The sequence below is a fragment of the Conger conger genome, chromosome 5 (genome assembly GCF_963514075.1).
Source record: "Conger conger chromosome 5, fConCon1.1, whole genome shotgun sequence".
NCBI classification, from domain to species: Eukaryota; Metazoa; Chordata; class Actinopteri; order Anguilliformes; family Congridae; genus Conger; species Conger conger.
In genome coordinates, this window is record NC_083764.1 from 35,170,951 (window position 1) to 35,196,609 (window position 25,659).

At 39.3% G+C, this 25,659-nt stretch overlaps 1 protein-coding gene across 4 annotated transcripts in view; it reads right to left on the reverse strand.

Annotated features, from left to right (window-relative positions):
- Positions 1-4,073: 4,073 nt before the first annotated feature.
- rps6kc1 (ribosomal protein S6 kinase polypeptide 1) overlaps positions 4,074-25,659 on the reverse strand; it is a 122,434-nt gene continuing 100,848 nt past the window's right edge. For 3 of the 4 annotated variants that reach the window (XM_061242327.1, XM_061242326.1, XM_061242325.1), the window contains 2 exons: positions 18,222-18,317; positions 13,362-15,957 (listed from right to left, as the gene is read on the reverse strand). In XM_061242327.1, coding sequence (XP_061098311.1) covers positions 15,856-15,957; positions 18,222-18,317 — 198 coding nt within the window. In that variant the 3' untranslated portion in view covers positions 13,362-15,855. Of the gene's footprint in view, positions 4,152-13,361; positions 15,958-18,221; positions 18,318-25,659 lie in introns of those variants that run through there. The other variant, XR_009708768.1, reaches the window with a different exon arrangement.

The following is a 25,659-nucleotide window of genomic DNA, read 5'->3' on the forward strand; positions in this document are numbered from 1 at the left end:
AAGTCAAAAGGTGCCAAGCTTTGAGGAACTCCTCGGCTCCCGCAAGACTTCCGCCTGCTACTTTGCGTGCTCGGAAATGTCACCTTATTCCAGCAAGCTGTTACAGCACTTCCTCCTTGCCAAAAACGTGGGGGGAGGACCCTCGGAGGAACGCAAATTAATCCTGCGTTTTTAGGGGACGGGCTCTTAAAAGGCGTCAGATGCCCGGGGCACCTGGAACTGAAGCGGAGGAAGGAGGAGAAGTGATATAATGGTGCTGGAACCAAGGACTGTGCCTCAAAGTCAAGCCCTGCTCTCAGCAGTGAGGGGGGAGGGGACACATTCCCTGCTGTTGACATCTTGGCTGTGGCTAGGAGCACATTAGGATGAGGAGGACAAATGCAGGCTTTAGAAGGTGGATTTATCACAAGAGAGAAAAAACTGTTCGGACAGCTGAAACAACCTAGCCAGCTATTGCCCCAGTGTTGGTTGCTCAAGGCCTGCCTGGATTCCCTGAGTTTAAACAACACATGATAAATAAGATATAAAATATAAAAATGAGTGTTTGTTATTTCTTTTGGATACATAATAGACAATGGAGCTATCATAGCTAAAGGTACAGTACTATGCACTTCTCATTTTAGTGCAAGTAGTCAATAACATCTGTAAAGAATTAGCTCAAGAAAATTAAATATTGAATGCAGGAAAAGAACAGGCCAATATAATACACATAAAAAGCATGATCTTACTTTATTTTAACTTAAAAATGTATGTTCGTATTGCTATGAAAAAGCTATATATCACCTCAAATCATACCAAATATTCCAGCAATATAGCATGTCTGCAAGTATTTTGCCTGTATTACATTTTAAAATGCCTATATTTTGTGTTGTTATGTTAAACTTTATTTTCAGGCTTAACCTTTTCAGCCATTTTTTGAAACTATTTAAGACAAAATTGGGTGAGCCTGAAATTCCCAAATGCTCACAATACCACTGACTTTTTAAATCAGAATTGAGCCCACATATGATACTGCACACAAGCTAGTGAAGCAGTGTGCATGAAACCCTTGTCAAACAAGGTGCTGCAAAACCCAAGTGATATCATACAATTTTGGCCAAGCGAAAATGTTGAGGATACATTGATGAAATGTCAGTGGCGAAAAACGCAAGTCAATTTCTGGCACGAAATATCAACAATCTTTTCTTATTTTCCCTTTTTTTGCATTTTTATTGCTCTTACAGTACTCTCACAATTTGTAAATAAACCTATGTACACTCTATGTTCCACTTCCATTCTATTTCATTCTATTTTGATCCATTCTGAGCATTTCTACTATCTGTAAATATTTTAAGATATCTCTCAACAGTTTAAGATCTCTATCAGCAATACAAAGCACCAGATGTAATATCTCAAATTCAATTTCAGATACCTTAAATGAGTTTAAGATAAAGCGCTCAGGGAAAAATAAAAACATGAACAAATCTTTCCTAGATATCTTCAAAGGGCAATGGCAGGCCACAGAAAAGTTTTTATTTCAACCTTTTAAAATATTGGTGCAGCTATAAGATATTAACTTTAAAATAACTGCATTTTCTGACCAAGAAAAAGAACCAGATAAACCATAAATCTAATGTTCATTTTGGCAAATCAGTAATTGTATGCATATAGAACATAATTTAATATATTATTTTATACATTGCATTAAATCTATGTATTAGATTTAATCAAAATTTGTCCATCAATGAATTTGAATTTGTCCATATTTTTTTACCTGAAGTAAACCACCAATGTTGATTAATCCAGACCAATGTAATATACAGTACACAGTGCAGTCCATAACTATTTGGACAGTGGTATAATTTCTGTTCTTTTGGCTCTCCAGCACATTGGATTTGAAATTAAACCATGAAATATCAGGTCTAAGTGCAGACTAGTGGTTTGCATCTTGCAGTATAGCCTCTGTTTCCTTTGTGATTACGACATGTCACACATTCAAGCGCTCTTGGTCAGAAATAAACAAAAAAATTATGGATACACTATGGAAGTAAGTTTTTTTTGTGGCTAGTATTTTATTCACTGATATAAAAAGTACTGTGCACATTTTTTCTATCAACATCTCATGCATTTGTGCTAGCTGAAACATGAGAACGAAGTATACACCGTATTTCCGGTATTCACTAGTGTTGTCACGATATCAAACTTTTGATGTCGATACCAATACCCGGTTTTGTATCAGGATACTTGATACTGAAACATACTGATTTGATACTACATCTCTAACACTGCTAAAATAAGCATAATAGTTCAGAAACAGAATGCCCTGCACAATGTGAATTCTGTTTAGCTGTGCATCATTCCATTTAATTTAATTGAGCTGGTCTCTCCCTAGCTATGCATCCCAGTGTGAATGGCACTCAAACTCATAACCATGGTTATACTTAAGCAATAACTCATGACAGGCCATGGTATATTGTCATTTTATGTGATAAAATTACAATATGCCACATGCTTTCATAAAATAAGAAGATATTATAGACACAATCCAATTAAAAGCATTTTTTATTAACAATGTCATTACAATTATAATTTACAAGAAAATAATTCCCTGTTAATCCAGATAGTGCTGGGCGGTTGCTATGCAACGTTAGTAAACTGTAACGTTGTTCAGTCAAACTCGCTAGCTAGCTAGATAGAGAGAGCAAACAAGAGCATATGACTTTTTGATTTTTATTCGTATGTTCCCATTGTGCAAAGACTGAAAAACTGTCCAAAATCAGTGGGATCATGTTGTGTAAGTCTACTCATTTTATTATTTTGGGAAGGTGCATTTCTCGGTGTGGTGAGTGCTGCTCTACCTTCTCTGGTCCACAACTTTCGGTCACCCGACAGAACTTTAGCAGTTCTGCCCACTAACAGTCATAAATCTCTCTTACAAATCAAGACCTGCATCAGATAGTTTCTGAATTATGTGGAAGCGGAGGCAGTCTGCTCTGCGTCCCTGCTTGCTTACAAATCCTGTGCAACATTGCTGCAATGTGATTGACATGCATAGGCTTGCATGTAATGGTTCTCCATTTTGACTTGAATGACTGCTTCGGCATGGAGTGATAATAGAAATATAACTGCAAACAAGCATTAGAACTGGCATGGTATATTAGTTATTTTATCATTGCTATTAACCAATCAGATTCTGAAATGTGTCATGCCCAAGGCAGATTTGACCTACTGTATAACTATCGAGCGTTGGAAAATCCGAAAATACCGAGCAGTTTGTAAAAATAAAAGTAAGTAGAGAAAGTACCAAGGTTTCAGTGTAACACTAGTATACTATAGACTGATTTGCTGCCATGAGTCAGCTGGTTATAAGTACTGGTCAAAGGTTTCCTCTCCCTACTGGCCCAGCAGTAAAGAACAGGGGAAGGTATGCTCAAAACATGTGCAGAACTGAAACAAAAAGATAATTTTGCCATGCTAGAATAGATTACAGTACAATGTCTGCGACTTCATTTTGATCTGTTTCCTGTGACTCAGCTGGTGGGTTGCAAATTTAAAATATGCTCCATTTTGGTCAGTTGCACAGCAAAAAGTCACTGAAGTAAACAACACCCCAGGAGGAGTAGAGTTGTGCATGTAGCGATGCCAAGCTGGCCAATTTTGACTACTTTGCTAAAATAAGAAATAAATGAAATTCTGGACATGCTTTAGAAATACAGAACAAAATCCAAACATCATCCCCCATCATCCCAATTTCAATGGCAATTTGTCATTTATTATGAGCCCCCATTAATTTCCGTCCCTTGTCCCAAATGTCTTAGTCATAATCATAATGTTTTCTGAGAAAGCTGGGTTGAATACAGGATGTTCATTGAAACACTGCAGCCTCTCCAAGTTTGCAACATGAGCTTCACTGGAAATGCCTTGAAGACCTGGCTTCACTGAGGAAGGCCGTCTCCTTTCTTTCCATTGGCAAAGAAAGAAGGGGCTTGTAGGTAAGGGTCCACAATGGCCTTAGTCAGCATCTCCACATCAGTTGCCGCTGAAAGAATACCTGTCTGGGGCACACCTGGTTTTTCGGGAGAAGAAGGGGAGGGCACCTGTCCATCCACTCTCTGATTTCTTTGACCCCACTGTCTTCCCTCCAGCCAAGCTGTCAGACGTCCATCACTAACCTAAAAATACGCTTACAAAGAAAAGAAGGAAACAAAATGGGCCTTTGTATGCATGTCTTCATTACGCCACTGACAGTGGCTGGAGACAATGGCAAAGTTTTTATTTTATGAACTGCAGAACTCTATCCTATCCCTAGGCTATAGATGTATGTAGGACATTTGAGACAAAAACAAAACAAAAAAAACCTAACCATGAGCATTATAATGTAGAGGTCATACATTTTGCTTGTGTGTGTGTGTGAGAGAGGGATGGGTGGGGGGACGGAGAGGCTAGATGAATCACAAGTTTCTACAAAGAGGTAGTGAACAAGGTCGCTTGTGTGACACCTGCCCCAGGACCCAGTTATGCTCTCAGGCTCGACCTTGCCACATTGCTCGGATCATAAGAGCCCTTCATCTGCCCGCCAGACTGCTAGCATCATGATAGTCCTTCACAGCGAGGAGCATGCTGTTTGGCGCTAGGCTGCTGTTTATGGGACAGATCATTTGCTGAGTAAGGGCAGTGATCAATTCTTAAAAGGAAATGATCCATTCTTAAAATGGCGGCCCGGCAGTATTTTTGCCTGGATTGTTCTTCCAACCAGAGCTGGGTCAAATATCCCATAGTTTTGGATTCAAATACGTTTCTGTGCTCGATTGATCTTGCCTGGTGCAGTTTAGCCGACCAAAAGGACCAAAATGCGAGGTTTTCACTTTTTTACAGTATTTCATTGGTTCCAATACACCAGACCAGCTCAACAAAATGGCCATGTTAGCATATGACTACTCTTCTTAGGTTCATGAAGATGCACTGGAAGACCATCAAGCTCTGCATCTCAGAAATTGATATGGCACGTTTCACCTCCAAATAACTAAGGAAAATTTTTACGTATGTTATTTTTGCATTATAAAAGCGTGCAAGCTCTTGGTGAGTAATGAACAGTTTCTCAAATGTTTTTGAGGTCTACAATATCTACAAAACACTGGCTGCCACGAACTTAATACAGCAGCATGTAACGTGTCATTAAGTGGCAACATGTGTTCTCTTGTACAGTACATTACTTGCAGTTTCCACTTTGAGTCTGTAATGTAGTAACAGCTTGCCAATCTGTATATTAATATTTAAGCCATGGGATTTAAAATTCTAAACATACTGAAATATATACCCATTTGTACAAAAGTACACCAATGATTCATGAAATAGCAGTGAATCCTGCCAGGCTTAGTCCACAGAGGAGCAGGTGGTATATTTTCCATAGCACAATCATTTTATGAATTGTCCTAATGAAACTCAAATATCAAAGTAAGTTGGTTCAGATAGCATTACAGGTGGCCATGGTAACATTATAAAACTCAAAGAAACTGTTGATGAATCACAAAAGAAGAAGTCACCAGAAAGACACTGGCAGATATTTTATGGATAACCAGAATGCATGTGTTTATGTTTGCTTAAATTAATGTAACATTTATTTTTGTTCATTTTAATGCAAAACCCAGGATTTCCCCAACGGAAATGGAACCATCAAATCAGAGATAGAGGTAGATCAAGGCTATTCAAATGCTAACCTTTTTTACTGTATTGTAGTGATTTATGTGCACCATATTTGCCTTTAATAGAGTATGATGACAGTATGCCACGTAAGAATCAAAAGCTGATTTGTATAAGAAATTTAGTGGAATGCAGTCCTGTTCAAATAGAATTTCATGAAAGGAAACGTTCAAGGAATGGGGAAAATATTTGCAACCACTAACGGATTTTCAAATGGATATACTATTTTCAATGAAAATCAATCATTTCCTAATTAAATAGACTAATACCACATAAGCAAATGGTACAGTTACCAATTAAAGTCCAAGACATTCCCATTTTCAGAATGATTAACAGGTGTGCCACTTTGTATTACGCACTCAAACTGCGCTTCTCAATCCACAAACGCATCGTGAGCAGGTGACCTGTGGGTGCATTTAGAGTAATGAAGAGATTAAAGGCAGAATCCCATGTGATTGACAGGTCACTTGTGAGAGATACAGCTGCGGAGTGGGAACCCTTCCTCAACCTCGATGGTCCTCAACAGGAGTCAGAGTATTAATAAGCCCATCTGCAGCTCTAATCAGCGCGCTAACTGGAGATGGAATTCAGTGTCATCATACTTGACTTCAAGAGAAACATTGCGTCAATGCTAAGTACTTCCTCTTGTGACCTTTTAGTCGTACCACAGGTGAAATAATCTCCCCACATTTTATGAAATTTCATACACTGTCATTTCTTCCAAGAAGTCAAATCAATTATGACGTGGTTCCAGGTAATCCGGTTCTCTGAAATCCAACGTGCATATTTTATATCCCTCCTAAGAACTACAGGTGAAACTGTCTGAAATTTCTATGCCACTTTTAAATTGACTATCTTAAAAGTATCCCCTACTTTTACTCTTTTCCCTACTTGGAAGTGCCCTATTGTATTTGTAGCTCTGTCACATCACTGAACACACATTCAGCAAAGGATTGCCAACAATTTATTCATTTCACTATGAAGCTCCCAAGCAAAGCTGTGCACTCACTTTATATAAGGGCACAGATGGCACAGGCAGACCACAGGCACCTGAGGAGGCAACAGAGAAAAGAGCGGGGTCATGGGGCATCTCCACACTGAGGGCTAGTGCTTCAGCTCAGGCTCAGGAATCTCAAAATCCATCTCTGATGGTAAATGGTCTGCATTTATATAGCGCCTTTATCCAAAGCGCTGTACAATTCATGCTTCTTATTCACCCATTCACACACACACACACACACACACACACACTTGCGAGGCTCGTCAGGAGCAGTGGAGAAAACTCCACGATTGGGCACATTTCCTGCAGATTCCTGTGGTTTCCTTTCCATCAGCAGCCAATTTAGGTCTTGGTAAACAAGATATGTGGACTGAAAGACACCAAAAACTAGCAGTGTTCCAAGAGCTTAGCTTCAGATCCCTGCTTTAGCTAGGTAGGCCTGTTAATGCCTAATGTGTGTTGGATGTATTTTTTCACATCCAAAATATAGTTTTCAGAACAGAAGGCTAATGCTTTAGGTGGATATTTCTGTGTTCTGGATATTAGTGTTTCTGCAAAATGGTAAAACATATGTACCATGAAATAAAAGCTGATTGTCTGTACTTTTGCCTCATATGGATGTTTTGACCTCAAATACCTCAAGTATACAGCAAAAATAACACATTTCACTCTACTGTTACCTTACTTTTAGAGGGCACATATTCACAGTGCACAGGAACACAGTGAGTTACCAAATTATGAAATGTGATGGATGATGCCACTATTTGGCAGACAAACCGTGTTTATTTGCTGTTGCCACCTGCTATGCGGTCAATGTCTAGATCCTAGTGAGGCACAGCATGCTCTGCAATCTGCAAGCGCAGCAGGGATTTTGTTGCAATTGATTTTGTTGCGACTGCCGACTTCCGGGTAATCTTTCACAGATCTTTCATAGGCACATCTGAACCTACAGTGCAAGAATTTGGGCACCCCTGGACAAAAAGCCTTCTACAATTAATATCTAAGTAAACAGAAGCTAACCTGACCTCTAAACGGTACAATGTTAAACAAAGGACAGCACATTTCTTCACATTTTAAAGCAAGATTACTTTTTATTTTTATTTTTTACAGTTTCAAAATATTAAAAAAAGGAAAAAGGCCCTGTGCAAAATTTTGGGAACCCGGTCAATTAGAATTTTGTAACTCCTCCACAGGCAACTATAACAACTTGCAAAAAAGAAAGAAACAATTTCTGTTTCATTCATACAAAGCACATTGTTCCAAAAGGCTTCTGGCTTCAGATCATTTCTCACCACTTCTCAGGCCATTCTATCTGAAATCCTTCTTGGTCTTCCAGACCCTGCAACTGTTCTATTTATCTTCCATTTTGTAAATGGTAAATGGTCGGCGCCTTTATCCAAAGCGCTTGATGCTTCTCATTCACCCATTCATACACACACTCACACACTGACGGCGATTGGCTGCCATGCAAGGCACCGACCAGCTCATCAGGAGCATTTGGGGGTTAGGTGTCTTGCTCAGGGACACTTCGACACAGCCCGGGCGGGGGGATCGAACCGGCGACCCTCCGACTGCCAGACGACTGCTCTTACTGCCTGAGCCATGTCACCCCTGTAAACAGTATTTTGTAATACTGTTTCTGATGCTGTGGTCTTAGCATTTGGCTACCAAAATGGTTATTTTGGTTGGAAAGCAGCATTGGAATCCAGTGCTTAAGAGAGAAATGAGTCCAGATAAAAACTGCCAAATATTAAACACCATCTTAAATTAGACAGTGACAGTTATGTGAAAAGGCCATTCATTTTTTCCATAGAGATATTGTGCTTTTATCTGGAAATCCATATATTGGCAATGGTTTTGCTCTGGGTCAGACTTCCAAGCCCTATGAACCATCTTCATTCTGAAATCCTTGTACAACAGTTTAGAGGAACCTATGGTTGTTAATAACAGACAGAACAGCCACTGCACTTGGCATGGAGTAACTTCAGAATTAAAAATTTCAGCCCTGGAATTATACTCACCTGATTCATTGAAGCCCTAACAAGTAAATCACCTGGGTCTGGGCCTTATCTTCTTCATCTTTTTAAAAAGTAACAAGAATAATCCAAAAGGGTTCCCAAGGGTCTCATGTTTAACTCAACATTCATTGTAACATACATTTAAACCAGGGGTGCCCAAATATTTGCACCCCATTGTAGGTCCGTAGAACTGTTCTCTTGTACCTGTTGTCCTAGCTTGTTCTTTTTGTAGATTCTTTCATTTTAATTGTCTAGTTAAGCACCCTGGTATGTTTCATGATACAAGCTATACAAAATGATTATTGTGCATTGTATGTTATTGGTCTCTATGTGTCATGCTCATGTAGTCATCCAGTCCATAGCATGTGGAGGGCTTGCTAGAGGCAGAAATGAATGGGGTCTGAATGGTATTTTTGGTACAACAACTTTTGGTCTGCCCCACAAATAGCCACAACAAATTTGGTGAGATACATGCTGTAGCTGCGTAGGTGCTAAGTGCTACTTTCTTTCTGGTTAGTAGGTGTCCATGCACCCAGAAACAGGGGTTTTCTGATGTACCTGTAGGAGATGGCACACTGAACAGAACACCATCTACTGATTGTTTTATGAAAATAGATTATTACAATGTGACTAAGCCTCCAGTTTGCACAGTTCTTTCTCTTGTGTCTTTTAAAAGCATAATTACGGAACTTAATGGACGTATTATCCAAGCCATCATATAATACTATGCATGAATTTCAAAAGGCTCAAAAGCACACAACCAATGCATGGTAAATGCAACAAATGTACATTTCCTCACCTTTCATATCGCCTGGGACTTTTATGGCAGAGCAAAACAAGTTAGACATCTATTAGCTGATTGAATTAAATAACTATATGACACCAAACTTTTTTTTTTTTTTTTTAAACCCAAATGTCATCATCACCAGACCTGCAAGAGTACTAGGAACTCTTATGTACTGCACACTTAAGCAGTCAGTACTAAATACATAGAAATGGGACGTACATTTTTAGTGATACATCAAATTCATGTTTTCATTGCTTCATATTTTTAATGTCATGGCTAAACTAGCCTTTTAAAACCATTTAATTTTCAAATAAAATTTAAATTAGCCTCACTCCCGTAAAAATAATTTTCTTAAAATGATTGTCCAAATTAAAGAGGGACTAAATCTACTTAATAATGTTCAAACTGCAATCAACTGGTGGTGAAACCAGGCCATTTTGCAACCAAATGACATGCTTAATTTGACTGACAGATCAAATGGTCATACTCACTGTGAACTAGGGTGACAGCCCTCACAGGACCCCATAAGGGAGACCTGCCTCACATACAGTACTTTCACACCAATTATAGGAAAAATCCCCCAAGGCCTGTGACATCATTATTGGTCCTCAAAACACTTACAAGTTCCTAAATGAGGGTTTACCTGTGTCAGCTTCGTGAAGTGCCTACAGCTGAGTTGCTAAGACTTCACATTATTTAGATCTGAGAGGAAACGAAAAAGCCTCCACCTTTGCAGTCAGGAGCACAGGAAAGGTTCAGCTGTATGCCATTACAGACTAATGCATAAACTTACACCAGCAGTAGACAGTTACAGTTAGTATAAAAACCCCTCAAGATCCTGAAGACTCAGGCCTTCTCAACAGCAGACCATGGCCTCAGGCCTCTGGCTGCACGTTACAAGAGATTTGCACGCCATGCATCATCGCAGGCCGAGGCTGCTGACAGGAGCCAATGGGTGGCTGGCTTCAGGGAAGGTGGGGGGTAAGGGAGGGGGCTATCGTTAGCCCAGTGCTGCCTCGAGTACGCAGCAACACGGGCCAGAGCACGCCTCCCCCTGAACTGAGGGAGCAATGATACTCCAAAGTGCTGCTGTCAACCGCGCTTAGCGTCAGCACAGTCCCTGGGGCCACCTGGCAGACCCTCCCCTCCTCACTGCCGCTCCTGCTTCCTGTCACATGACCACAGAGGGTCTGTAGCCGTCAGCCGGACTGCCCAATCACTAGTTAAAAAAAAGGAGTGACAGTCCCCATCATTGCTCATTCAAAAATGTATTGAAATGTAGTTAAGATATTACAGTATATTAGTGTCTCTCAACTCACAGGCGAAGCCACATAATGGTGTGGCCCAATTTAGATGGCACATCAAGGTAAAGCATGACAATGGATCAGCGCACTTGAGTAACATTACAGCCAGCTCTGGTAGTAAATTAACTGAAATATGAATTACAACAATTCAAATATGCAACATTTACAAAAGTTATTACGATGATGTATTGTATTGAGCAATGTTCACTTCAAAATAATTAGGCAAGTGACAATAGTATCTATTGATCATAATATTTAGGCTAGCCTAAATATTTAATTTGAATGAAAAGTCAAAAAATTACATCAAGCACTAGCTTGTTAACCCCTTAATTATCACCCCTTATCTTAAAACAAGTTTGAAAATTACATACCCAAAATAAAATGCCTACTTTACTTGAACCCTTTTGACTCACAAGTCTGCTGAAAGCTAACCCTTTGGGGTTTGTTTTTTAAGAGTCAGAATTACTAAAACAAAGTTTCAGAAGCTCAAACAATAGAAGTGGAAGATTTTTTTTATCACTGAAAAGATTTTTCGGTTTGTGAGTGCATACAGATTATTGTGGCAGTTCCTGGTGTGCGCAGTCAAAACACTGGACAAATTCCCTTTCAATTTTGATGACAATATCACCAAAAATGAGCATTCAGCATTGTTTTTTCTAAGCTATGTCCTTTTTCTTTTTCAAAAAGGACATTTGGAAACACATGGGAACTAAATGATGTTATGGGTCTTACGTAAAATACTGTATTTTGCTTACTAAAGTATTGCATTTTATCCCCTTGCCTGTCACTTTCCCCCTAAAAAAAAGGTCCATTAATTGATGTCAAATACCCAACCTCCATCAACAAGTCAAACACATTCCACAATTTCACTAGTACATTGTGAGAGTGAACTTAGAAGCTGATATAAATTGGGGTTACATCGATGAAAATGTCCTTTATTGCGGAGCCGAAGGTTTTTTCCCTGTCTTCCTCATAAATATTTACTCAAGAATACTCGAGAGGTTAGAGAAACAAGAGATACCTTGGAAGACCCCCCAAAGGAAGTCCTCTATTTAGACGTAGGCATCGCAAATTTGTTGTAAAACGTCAACATTTTTGGCCATAATTGAAATAATTTGTGCATACTGAAAATCGTACGGTGTCATTACGCAGGAAAAAAAATTTTTTTAAGGGGTTAAACAAAAGTTAATTAAAACAGAAATCAGAGCTAGGGCTTTTTTATATTAGCCTGTGTGTAAAAATTATTTTCATTTTGACAAAAAAATCATGTAGGCTAGCTATTTTATCTTATTCTCATGACACTAATCCCGCAAATTGTACCCAGCTCCTATCATAAATAAAATTATGAACAACATACTTTACGATTGTGTTATTATTGTGAGTTGGAATTATTACCAGTCCATGATTGCCATTTAAATTACCCCATCAACAAAGAGTGGCTTTACCCCAGTTGCCCATATGCAACACCTCATGCTACCACAGATGACCTGCAAACAGTGGCAACTGGTGGCCATTTACCTGGGTGGGGCGCCATGCAACCTTACAACAATAATTACATCTGTATAATTACAAAGGAAAGCAAAAACAATGCCATGCCAAAAGAGAAGAGGGGCAAATTGTATTTACTTAATGAACTATATTCACATCCACCGAAATGATGGTGGTTTATATCTTTGCAGAAGTAGATTGCTTACAACCGTCTGCCATCAATATGGCGACCACAACTATTTGGCCACTTGATTGAAACCCATGAATGGTTCAGCTGTAATTCATATATACCTTTTTCTTCTGTGACAGGAGAACTGGAGTAAATGAAGCACTGTACACAGATAGAGTCATAACAAAATGCACTTATCCTTGTCTGAGGTCACATCATTCACTCCCCAAAATGTGTGAATGACGTGCACTTCATATTTCATAACTACAATATAAAAGTGAGTCTGACTCTCAAACAACACTGGGCGGCAGAGGACCAGAGTTCAGGAAACCAGCTTTGACTTTAGATTTTTTTCTTTGGCAATGTGCTTTTGAATCAGTTAATCACCATTAATCACAACGGACACAGAAAAAAATTGATGCTGACCACCTTCGGCTCCAGAAAATTGACACACATTTTATTCATAATTTCAGTCCTTTCAAATCACTCATAAATATACTGCAGCGGTATATTGCAGTGGGGGTGTTTGCAGTGGTTTTCCCACGCAACGCTGAAACGTTTCACTCATGTTATGTTCTGTCATGCATGTGGCTTTAAGCTTAAAATAATTCAATTAATCATATGCAGTCTCTTGTTTTAAACCAATGGATAGACAAATCACGAAGGTGACAGGATTGACATTGCAGGAGAACACCAAGGTTTCCAATACAAGCGGCATCCTACATAAAAGTGAGCCCAACATTCATTTTATCATACACCACTTTATGGAGTTATAAAATCAAATTTTTACTTAAATGATTTCCAAGGATAATCTCTCTGTCTCTGTCACACACACGCGCGCACGCTTGCAGACACACACACACCTCTTTTGTCATGCGTCCTTTCATAACACTTTAAAATCACACTCAATGCTCGGTTTGTTTCATTTAGTTCTTTAAAGGGTCTTTATTCAACACACAAATTTTCATAACCCTAATTTCAGCTGAAGAGCTAAAGAGGATTCAAAACCTTGAGGAAATAAAAAACATTTAAAATGCAATTACTACATTTCAGTATTTCAGACTTCTTTCAACCACAATATGTGCACCAAATGTTCTGGCATGCAGTTTTTTCTGCAATGTCTGCAATCACCTCTCATTAAATGTAAATATTGGCACAGAGACACTATCCTATATTTTTAAATATTCATAAATATCTAAGATTCGACTATTTCTGTTCTGAAGTGCAAGTATATGCATTGCTTTTACCACACACAATTCTGTTCATACAGTCTAATAGAATGTTTCATCACGCTACCAAAATAATTGTAAAATATACATTATAAAACAGGTTTTACAGCTTCTTTCATAACATTTTAATCTTTCTATATCACAATTTCAGCTTTAACCAACAGAAATAGTTTACGTTTTTCATTTCACATATTAGTGCACACTGGCCTGGGATTAGCCTGTGGTATCTGTAGGCTATGGAACCAGTAATGGTGGAAATTCACTAGGTGCAGGCATACATGAGACTGCGCAGTACAATTTGAAATACTGAGCAATTCTCTTCCCCTGAAAAAGTGTGATGCAGACATATTACACATTTTTCATCTTTTAAAAAAGGTGGCTTCAATAAAAATGTGTGATGCCTACCATCTCTGCCAGTTTTGGCAACATGCACCAGCTAAATGTTGTCTTGCAGACAGACTTGTCTGTAACAGATGCTTTACTTTTGCCGTTGCACACTCTGAGATCTAAAACAAAATAAAATGACAACAACAATGATATGCTAAACAGTCTGTTCTGCCTCTCATCTGAAATACTGCCTTCACTCTACATTTTATTTGATTTGTTCAATGGAACAATTAAACTCTTTTGCATAATTTTGCACCTCAGTAGCCCCCTGCACCACCCAAGATCCACACATCCAACAGGGATAAAATGCATGCCCCAGTCAAGCAATGTGAGATTAAAGAAATAGCTAAATAACCACCTAATGTAATTACTGTCAATGTCAAAATGGCAATAACACCTCCAGCTAATGGGCATTTTACAGAAGGTGTTCCTCCACAAGACATCAGTCTCAGTTCCAGCATTTTTTCCCCCAGTAAAAATAAATACCTAGCTATTTTTAAAACGGGTTTATAAGTGTGGCATGTAGCATTTGTTTATTGGGCAATTCTGGTGATTGAATGCCGGACCTCAAATCTCAGGTCTATTCAGTCAAACTGCAGCCTTCACATTGACAATCGAACCGAAGGCTGCTAGCTTTCTTTCTTCATTATACAGCCTTATTAATTCCTTTTGCTATTCACCAAGGAATTACATTTCTAAGAAAAGGACATGGTGAGATTTGTTACTCAAAAGACAAAGCATGTGACAGAATGTGTTTTGGAAAGGGCGTTGAAGTGCCAAAGGAGCAAGCACAAATTCCCCGGGTGAAAGTAATATGCATACCGCATCCACCAGCTTTTACAATATGCATACACCTTGTTCAACATGATGCGTGTAGAATTGTTGCCACTACTAATGAGCAGATAATAACTCAATAACGTGTCTAGCAGAGTTAGTCTGTGCACAATGCGTCTGCCCTGATAAATCAGACAAATATTGACACGTAGCATGACAACTTTACTATAGTTCACTTAAACATAATATTGCACTTATGTTACAGGCATATACAGGTGTGAAACGTGCACTGTAGGTGCAAACTGATGTGAAATTTGCAGGCATACAGATGGTAAAGGTGTAGGCATATACAGGTGTGAAAAGGCATATGTGCAAACAGGTGTTAAAGGGGTTTGTGATGTGTCTGCATGTATGTGCCCGCATGTATATGTAAAAGCATATATGCATAGAGGTAAATGTGTATACAAGTGCCAATAATGTACATGCATACAGGTGAGCAGAAGCAAGCCCCTCCTGTCTTTATTTCCATCTTTGGTCTCGTCACGTTTCTCCCCATTTTAGGCAAAGTTATATGAAGGTAATTCATTGGCTAATGTTTTTGTAAACCATACCACCAACAGACTTATCTTGCAACTGGGGGAAAAAATGACCAAAAGATCAAGAATAACTTGCATAAACAAAACAAACAAACAAACAAACAAACAAAAAAGTGTAAGTGTACTTAAGTTCTGGTTCACTTCTCGAAATAGCTCATAATGATGTTAATTGAATATGGCTTGCCATTTACAATATCATAGGACGATGCAATTTCATATCAATGCCGCGCAGTTTATTTATTGGTGTGGAGATCTGTTCCCAGTATAGTTTGTGGAGTAGTGTGGGGGTCTGCCTCTGTGAAAAGTTCCACTTTGTTGGCATTGAGAATCCCTTTCAGCTATCACAGTGCCCTGGAAGACCCGCATACCCTGTGTGGTGCGCCGGGGCTGCCACTTCAGGTACAGAGACCCAGGCGTCCTCACGCTATTTTGGCCAGTTCACTTTGGCGAAGAACGGGTGGGATTTAATGTCCTCCACTCCAGCTACCCCCGCCCCAAGTCTCTCGAGAGGATTGAACTGCAGAAGCTATGAACGACACAGAAACAAATCAAATCATTGTAATTGTGATACTAAAGAGACAGACTGGAAATGTTATCCCTATTGCTCTGTAACACATACAAATTTGGGTTTCCTAAGCTATAATAAAACCTCCAGCTATCATGAAATGCCCAGGCCCTCTGTGCTTGCAGCACAAGTGCATTAGTTAAATGTAGCTGAAGGTGAGAGGCATTAATTGTAAAGTGCTTTGTGTAGCCCTAGTTTGCTGGAAAAAGCGCTATATAAATGCAGTCCATTTACCATTTAGACAAAAAGTAATATTAGACAAAGGGAACCAGAGTAAACACAAATCACACTTTAAAAATTACCATTCCATTTATTTTATGAAAAAGTTATCAAACACCCAAAACACCACTGTGAAAAAGTAATTGCCCCTTAATAACTGGTTACACCACCTTTAGCAGCAATAAATGCAACCAAATCCGACCTAGAATTTTTTCTTTCACATCCCTGTGGAGACATTTTAGCCCACTTGTGTTTGCAGAATTGCATGAATTCAGACAAATTGGTTTTCATGTATGAACTGCTCCTTTCAGGCCCTGCCTCAGCATCTCTATTGGGTTCATGTGTAAGATTTTGACTAGGCCTCTCCATGTAGAACACTTGGAACTCCTACAGAAAGTCACAAATGATCCCAAAAGAACATCCAAATAACTGCAGGCCTCTCTAGCCTCAGCTAGGTTCATTGTTCATGACTCCCAATAAGAAAGAGATGGGGCAAAAATATGATTCATGGTAGAGTAGCAAGGCAGAAACCACTGCTACTCACGAGAAACACCAATGCTCGTCTCACCTGGATGACCTAAAAGCTACTTTGGATAATGTTCTATGGACAGATGAGTCAAAAAGCAGAACTATTCAGAAGACACAGGTCCCATTATGCTTGGCATTAAGGAAATAAGGCTGATATTAAATTATAGGAAGCATTTGGTTGCAACCAGTTATTAAGTTCAAGGGAGCAATTCTTTTTTATTCATTTTTTTTACAGGGGTGAGGTTGGGCGTTTTCCCTTGGTCTGACATTACACTTTGTCTAAAGATCAGAGGGCAAATACTGGCACTGTAAGCCAGACACCCTGCACATCATTTATTCTGTACAAATAAATGGAAGCATGAAATTCACTTTTCATTATTTAATGTATTAACTACTAACTAATGTAATAATTGCATTACTATTTGTACATTAGCAAACCATAGGTCAAACATGTAATTAGTAAAGCATTCACAAATACACTAGCTGTTTTTTCATTTCAATAGAAATAGGCATTAACTAACATAGTTTATAACATGAATTCATGATGTTCAAATACAACACAGCAGTAGAGATAAACTCATCAGCAGTTAGTGAGACTACATTAGTTCATTCCAATTCATGAAACCTTATTAAGTGTTACCAAATGGTGATCAATGAGAGATTACAAAATCCAAGTATGTGGCACTTTCAATGAGTAATTACTACAACTATACACAGCATGCAGAATTTGCCATGGTGATCCCTAACACTGAGATTCTGCTTCCTAGCCTTTCTTCTTCACCAACCTTGAAATACAGCTTGAAATGCCAGACAGAGAAGCTAGTTTATTAAAATATCCGCCCTGCTCCTTCATTACGAAGTGTTTTCATGACATCCAATTAACGACATACCATTCTTGTAATAAGTAAATCTTTCTCTCATTAAAGAAACCATTTTCAATACCTGAATGCCAGCTTCTGTGAGGCGTAAAAGTCGAAACCATCAAAAATCCATTCATAGTGCTCTGTGCTTTTAGAGACACATTTGGAGTGCTTACGCAAATGTCTGTCATTTTCATCTTCAGTTTGGGCATCAAACTCTTCAATCCTGGATCACAGTCTTGGGAAGCAACATTCCCCCTTTCCCTTATTATAGCCTCATTCATGTTCGCGTCCTGTTTCCTTTGACTGACTCATCCAAACCCACTACAATGCAAGGGACTGGTCAGGCAATCTAAATGCCATAGAGGGATGAAATATATGGAGGTAAGCAGCAACTTTAAAGGGCAAATTGACAGTGTGCATGCAAACACATGCCTGCTGCAATGGTAACTGGGGGTAATTACTACATTTCCATGTGGATGTCCCATATAGCGCTCGTCTTTCCTATGCCTTCTACACAAACAATATTTGATCATCTTATTCACCAGAATGGAAAAATATTTTGTCATACAGCCCCGAAGAAAATGGGGAAAGGAGCAGCACGCTTCCCCCACCTACCTGCTGCAACAAGGACCTGGCTTCTTCGGACAGGAAGTCGGGCAGGTTGAGCGATGAATGGCGACTGATTCCGGCTGGGTGACACTGGCAGAGGGACTGGAAAAAGGACACAAAGAGAGAGAATCCGTTCACAGTTCACAAAACCAGGCAAAAATGAGATTTTGTGCGTATCCCAGTTGTATCAGATGATGAATTTCAATTGTTCGTAAAGTTGGACGCATGTGCCTTTTGATGTTCATTAGCACAAAGAAACACCTTAACAGCCCCCATAAAGGGCTTTCCGGCTTAAGGGATGTGTTCAAACATCAGCCATGTGGATATACCATTATCAACTATCAATATTAATAATTTTTATCAATAAATGAAATTCCAGACAAGTTATCAGTGAAACTCCAGGCGAAATTATCCAGGCGAAGACTACATATCTAGTTATAAAACAATACCAGTTCACTATCGGTAGCAACAAGCAAATTAGCCATAGTTAGCTCGACGAATTTACAAATATCAACCTGCGGCAACACGAACATAAATTGCAAGTGTTGCGAGCCTCAGGTGGATATTTGTAAATTTGGCAAGCTAACTAATAGCTAGCTCAATTGCTTGATATTACCCATAATTAACTGGTATCGCTTTATAACTAGATATGTATAATATGTATAATATGATATGTATGTATGTATAATAATGGATAATAAGCAATAGTAGCCTATACACAGTTTCAGTGATCGCTTGTCTGGAGTGCAATTTGGGCAGCTCCTTTTATCTCTTTACATGTTCAATCATGCGTGTTTACCTAAACCTTTGTCTCAAACTGTAAGTTGCAGTTGAATCGTTTGTGGTACACTATCATATCCATAGCCAAATAAGTTGCTTGCTCATAATATAGTTGGTTAGCTAAAATGAAAACTTCAAAGAGACAAAACATTTCATAAAGTCACCTGTTCTGTGAACATTTTCTTCCTAGAATACTACGAAAATATAGCAGTCACGTTTGTCCCTGTCAACTTTCCAAAACAGTGCATGTTGTGGTTTGAGGGTGTTTGTTGCTGTAATTCCTCTCTTGACCGTTAGGAGTCAGAAATTACTTATTGTACCTTTAAGTCATTGATATTCATGTTTTGAAGACATATGAAAATAATCAATCTGACCCAAACAGGTCAAATCGCTGAGGCTTGCTAGCAGGTTATTGATAGAATTAACAGCAGTATACGATTTCAGCTTAGCTTTATAGCTACATAGTAGTTTTAGTAAGTTCATATTATCTTGTTAGCTAAAACTATGGCAAACTGAACTGGGTAGATGTGTGACAGAGAATGGATGGAGTGTTAGCCAGCTAATGAGAAATACTTTTGTGTACCACGGCTAAAATCTCAGAGAAAGAACACACAAATTTCCATAAGAATGATTGATATAAGAATGATTTTCTTAAGAAAAATTTACATAGAATTGGCAGCTGAACGGCTTACCTTGCTGCCGTTTAGCTAACAAGCTACAGGCTATGCAGTAAACACAGTCTATTATAAAGCTAACATGATATTGTGTTTGTCATATTATTAACTAGCTAGCTATAGCAAGCCTCAGTATTTTTATTACACATTTTATTCTTCCAGGCCTCAGACAAGAGATTGGAGACAGGTCCAAAACTTTTTTTTTGGTTCGTAAATCAGTTTTTTTTTTTTACAATGAAGTCAATGGGCAGAAAGCATTTTTGCACACAGCAGCCATACTTCCACGTGCTCCACTGCTTAGGTTGGCTGAGGGCATGCTTTCCTGTAGAGTTACATATGGTATGCATGTCTATGGATTGTAAACATGCCACTGCTTTATTGAATAAATTACTCATCGCATCAAATCACAACTTCAATCAATCTTAAAGCATCCTTGGGAAGGAAATTATTCTTAATTATCACAATTCCGCAAACGTAGGCTAGAACTAGCACAAATACTGTAATTAAGTGCATACTGGATTCCTCTCTAGTGAATGTCTCTGTGTGCACACTGAGTGGTGCACCTGGCAAAACCACCAGTGGTCAATCCCAGGGAAAATATGCATTATAATCTACAGATTTTAACGTCTAGATTTTTTATTTAGGTGTAGCATGCTTCCCATTACATGAGCACTAGTGGGCAACACAGGACAGGTAGAATGGCAGGCTTGGTCAGCAGTAGACCATGGGGGAAACATTGCCAACTTTTTCTCCAGAGGGGCAAATGTGCTGGAGCCCCGAAAATATTTATGACCTTATGTGTGCATGTGCCAGTATGGCAGTCCTGGACCTTGCACACTGCTCGTTTCCCTCTCCCATTGCAGCACGCAGTGCACCCCAATAACATATCTGTGGTATGAAGGCAACTAAATTGTTACACAATTTCTTTCTGTGATTGTAGAAACCTTGGTCTGTTGCTCTGTCGCACCCTTGTTGCTCCTGAAAAACACAAAAAACTTACTGTACTGTACCTGCAATTAATGTTACATTTAGTGTGTACCATCTGTAGTCCCTAACTTAATTGTGAAGCAATAGTTAATCAAATTTACCTATTTGGGTGTGTCCATTAAAATTACTGCAATTACGGACATGGCCTTTGGCCTTGAAATTCTAAATAAAAGGCCATTATTCCATCTGAAATAAAAACTGGAAAGAGGTATTCTACTTAAGTCTTCTGCTGAAGTAGCCTATCCACTGGTTTGATGCATTGTGTGTTCAGAGATGATCTTCTGCATACCACTGTTGTCATGTGTGGTTATTGTCACCTTCCTGTCAGCTTCGACGAGTCTGGCCCTTCTCCTCTGACCTCTCCGTTAACAACGCGTTTCTGCCCACAGAACCATTGCTTCCAGGATGTTTTTTGTTTTGTAAACTCTAGAGACTGTTGTGCATGAAAATCCCAGGAGATCAGCAGTTACAGAAATACTCCAACCACCCTTGTCCGGGACAAACAATCATGCCACGGTCAAAATCACTGAGATCACATTTTTTCCCCATTCTGAGGGTTGATGTGAACATTAACTGAAGCTCCTTGACCTGTATCTGCATGATTGTATGCATTGCACTGTTTCCACACGATTACCCAATTAGATAATCGCATTAATAAGTAGGTGGACAGGAGTATTACGGTTCCTAATAAAGTGCTCAGTGAGTGCATGATCCTCCCATGATCAGCAGAAAAATCTATTACAGCATGATCCTAGGCATTTACTAACACCTTTACACAAGTAGACAAAAGCTTAGCAGAAAAAGAAAGAAAGAGGATAAACTGGAAATCTATATTTCAGGCCATTTTGTTAGAACAAAAAGAAGACTTGGTTGTGAACCCAGTCCAGCACAGCTGATAATTGCTTGCCTTAAAGTGTGTTTGAGGAGGGGCGGTCTAGGACAGCCGCTGAGGGCAGCGACAAGCTGTGTTAGCAAAGTGACAGCTGACAGGCCAGCCTGCAGGCCTTGGACACAAACCCCAGTCTGCCTGGGTCTCTGCAAGCTAGTAGCACAGTGACGACGCTCAGGAGATTATTCAAAAAAGATTCAATTGGGAGCATGATGCTGCTGAATTGCGAAGGAATATCCTCACACACACACAAACCAAAACATACACAAACACAAACCCACTGCTTGTGATGCGAACATGTGCCTAACATGACTTTTGTATGCAAAAGTCAACCAGCCAGAGCACATCAACCAGAGGTGATGATTTTTTTCTCATTTAATTGCAAAGAATTCAGGCAAAAGACCCAATCCATTTTCTGACATTTGACCTGAAAAACAGATGAACCTCTTGACCACCCCTCATTCTATGCATTGGGTTGCTGCCACTTGATTGGCTGATATTTGCATTAACAAGCTGGTGTACAGTTCTACCTAATACAGTTATCACTGGGTGTTTTAAGACCCTTTGAGATGTACCGGTTTTTGGTTGGCAAGCAAATCGCGTACAGCAAACTTTCACTCATTGTATGAGTCTTCATTTTGCATATACTGTCCATTTCAATGTGTATGTAGATTAAAAAAGAGTTTTTTTTCCCCTGCAGATCCGTTACTTATTTCATATGAAAGTTCTTACTTCTTTTGTCATATTACACATTCACAATGTCCCAAATATTTACCTTGTTGCCTTTATTAGCAGATATACAGTACTGTGCAAAAGTCTTAGGCATGTGTATAACATTCTGTACAGATAAGATTCTTTCAAAAAATAATTAAATGAAAGGTCCTAAATAAACGTACCATACATTTTACATTACATTTTTAGTAATTTGGCAGAATAGTTCAAAACTGAATCAAATCTACATTTTCTGGGACCACCCTTCGGCATTAAAACTGCATCACTTCTCTGATATAGCCAACGCTGTCTTGCAGTTCTATAAGACAATCAGCAGGTCGTTCCAAGCATGTTGGAGAAGTCACAGTAAATAAACATATATAAAATAAAGTCTAGGGGGCCTAAGACTTCTGCACAGTGCTGTATTTGTGGATTACTTACTTTATTTGGCAGGAGTTGAGAGAAAAATATCCCTTCCCACCATGTTAAGACACACAACTGTCCTCAATGTCAAAGAAAACAGATTGTCAAGAAAATGTCAAGAAAGAAAATTATGCGAATATACAGCATAACATAGAGCACTGACCACATAACTTTCTAATTACTCACAACAGCCATGTTCCAGCTAACATTTCTCAAAGTGTAGTGCAATATGATAAAATGTAGAGCATGTGCTTTATTTACAGAAGGCCAGATGGTATCTTAAAGTTAAACTCTAAATGCATGAATTTCACAATATTTTTGTTTGACATGACATATGAAAACCTAAAAGAAAAGGCAACTGTAGTACTGAAGAACGAAACGGCCTGAAAAGAGCGAACAGCTCTAAAACACTGGGCTAGTAGATCTGTTAGATCATGTTCTGGGCTATTACACATGCTTTTGAGGAGATGGCTGGATTCCCAGTAGCAGTTAAGATTGCTCCGGGCAGGGTGGCTCATCTTATGACGCTGGAAATGCGTCTTTGTAAACACTGGCAAAGTCTGGGGTGCAGAAGGAGCTCATAATGTGAGCACTTACCACATGGTTAGAGGGATATTTGGAAGGCTCATTCGACATAAAAATCTGGATAGACACAAGAAGTCAAAATAATACAGCAATAATGGCATGGGTGGTATAGCCCAGAGGAGTACCATATGGATTAATAATGTATGGATTTATCTGCATATACATACACTCACCAAGCACTTTATTAGATATTTATTAAACTTAATGTTATTACTTATTTTTCTTCTGCTGCTGTACCCTATCCACTTAGAGGTTTGATGCATTGTGTGTTCAGAGATGCTGTCTCTCAGGTCTACCTAAATAAGTCTAATAAATACCTAATAACTGCTCACTGTGCGTGTATATATATACACTCACCAAACACTTTATTAGGAACATTTTTACTATATTATACCTACTTATTAATGTGATTATCTAATCAGCCAATAGTGTGGCAGCAGAGCAATGCATACAATCATGTAGATAGGGGTCAGGAGCTTCAGTTAATGTTCACATCAACCATCAGAATGGGGTGAAAATGTGACTTTGACCATGGAATGATTGGGTGACAGGGTGGTTTGAGTATCTTAGTCTCTAGACAAAAAGAAAAAAGAAAAAATCCAGTGAGCAGCAGTTCTGCAGACAGAAACACCTTGTTAATGAGAGACGTCAGAGGAGAATGGCCAGACTGGTCAAAGCTGACAGTAACACAAATAACCTTACATTACAACAGTGGTATGCAGAAGAGCATCTCTGATGCATCACAATGCATCATAACTCTAAGTGGATAGGCTACAGTAGTAGAAGTATAAAAAATAAGTAATAAATACCTAATGAAGTGCTCACTGAGTGTGTATATATATATATACATACACTCACTGAACACTTTATTAGGAATACTATAATAATACTGGGTAGGGCATCCCTTTGCTCTCAATACAGCCTCAATTCTTTGTGGCACGGATTCAACAAGATATTGAAAACATTCCTTTGAGATTCTGTTCCATGTTGACATGATCGCATTGCGCAATTTCTGCAGATTTGTCAGCTGCATATTCATGCTACCCATCTCCCGTTCTACCATATCCCAAAGGTGTTCTATTGGATTCAGATCCCGTGACTGAGTAGGCCAGTGAAGAACATTGAACACATTGCCATGTTCATGAAACCATCATGCTGGAAGTAGCCATTAGAAGATGGGTATGTTGTGGCAGTGAATGGATGCACACGGGCAGCAACAATACTCAAATAGGCTGTGCCAAGAAAACATTCCCCACACCATTACACCACCACCACCACCACCAGCCTGGACTGTTGACACAAGGTTGGTTGGGTCCATGGAGCCAAGTTCTGACCCTACCATCAGAATGCCTCAGCAGAAATCGAGATTCATCAGACCAGGCTACGTTTTTCCAGTCTTCAACTGTCCAGTTTTGGTGAGCCTGTGCCCACTGCAGCCTCAGCTTTCTGTTCTTGGCTGACAGAAGTGGAACCCAACGTGGTCTTCTGTTGTTGTAGCCCATCCGCTTCAAGGTTCGACGTGTTGTGCATTCTGAGATGCTTTTCTGCTCACCACAATTGAACAGAGTGATTATCTGAGTTACCGTAGCCTTTCTGTCAGCTCGAATCAGTCTGGCCATTCTCCATTGACCTCTCTCATCAACAAGGTGCTTCCATCCGCAGAACTGCCACATACTGGATGTTTTTTGCACAATTCTGAGACTGTTGTACATGAAAATCCCAGGAGATCAGCAGTTACAGAAATACTCAAACCTGATATACTCAGAAATACTCAAGTCTGGCACCAACAATTGAGCCATGGTCAAAATCACTGACATCACATTTTTCCCCATTCTGATGGTTGACGTGAACATTAACTGAGGCTCCTTACCCATATCTGCATGATGTTATGCATTGCACTGCTGCCACATGATTGGCTGATTAGAAAATGGCATGAATAAGGAGGTGCATAGGCGTTCCTAATAAAGTGCTCAGTTATATACATTGGGACAGTGGTACAATTTTTGTTCTTTTGGCTCTGTGCTCCAGCACATTGGATTTGAAATTTTTAATTTGAGGATATTTACATCCATATCGAGAGATCCATGTTGGAATTACATGGCTATTTATACATAGTCCCTCCATTTTAGGGGACCAGAAGTTATTGGAGTCTCAGCTGTTTCTGTAGCGATGCCACATATCTATAAACAAAGAATGTCCATGGCCCCAAAACACCCTTTTTGCACCTTTTTCTTGGTCCCAAACAAGGGACTTCATTGCCATACTTCTGCCTTTGCTCCAGGAATAACCCAGAGATCCGGCCCTTCCCCTCGACCCCTTGGCTCTACCAGATGGAGGAGGGGGCAGAGAGGGCTGGCGCAGGGACACCTTGGCACAACTGGAAAGGGCCAAGCCG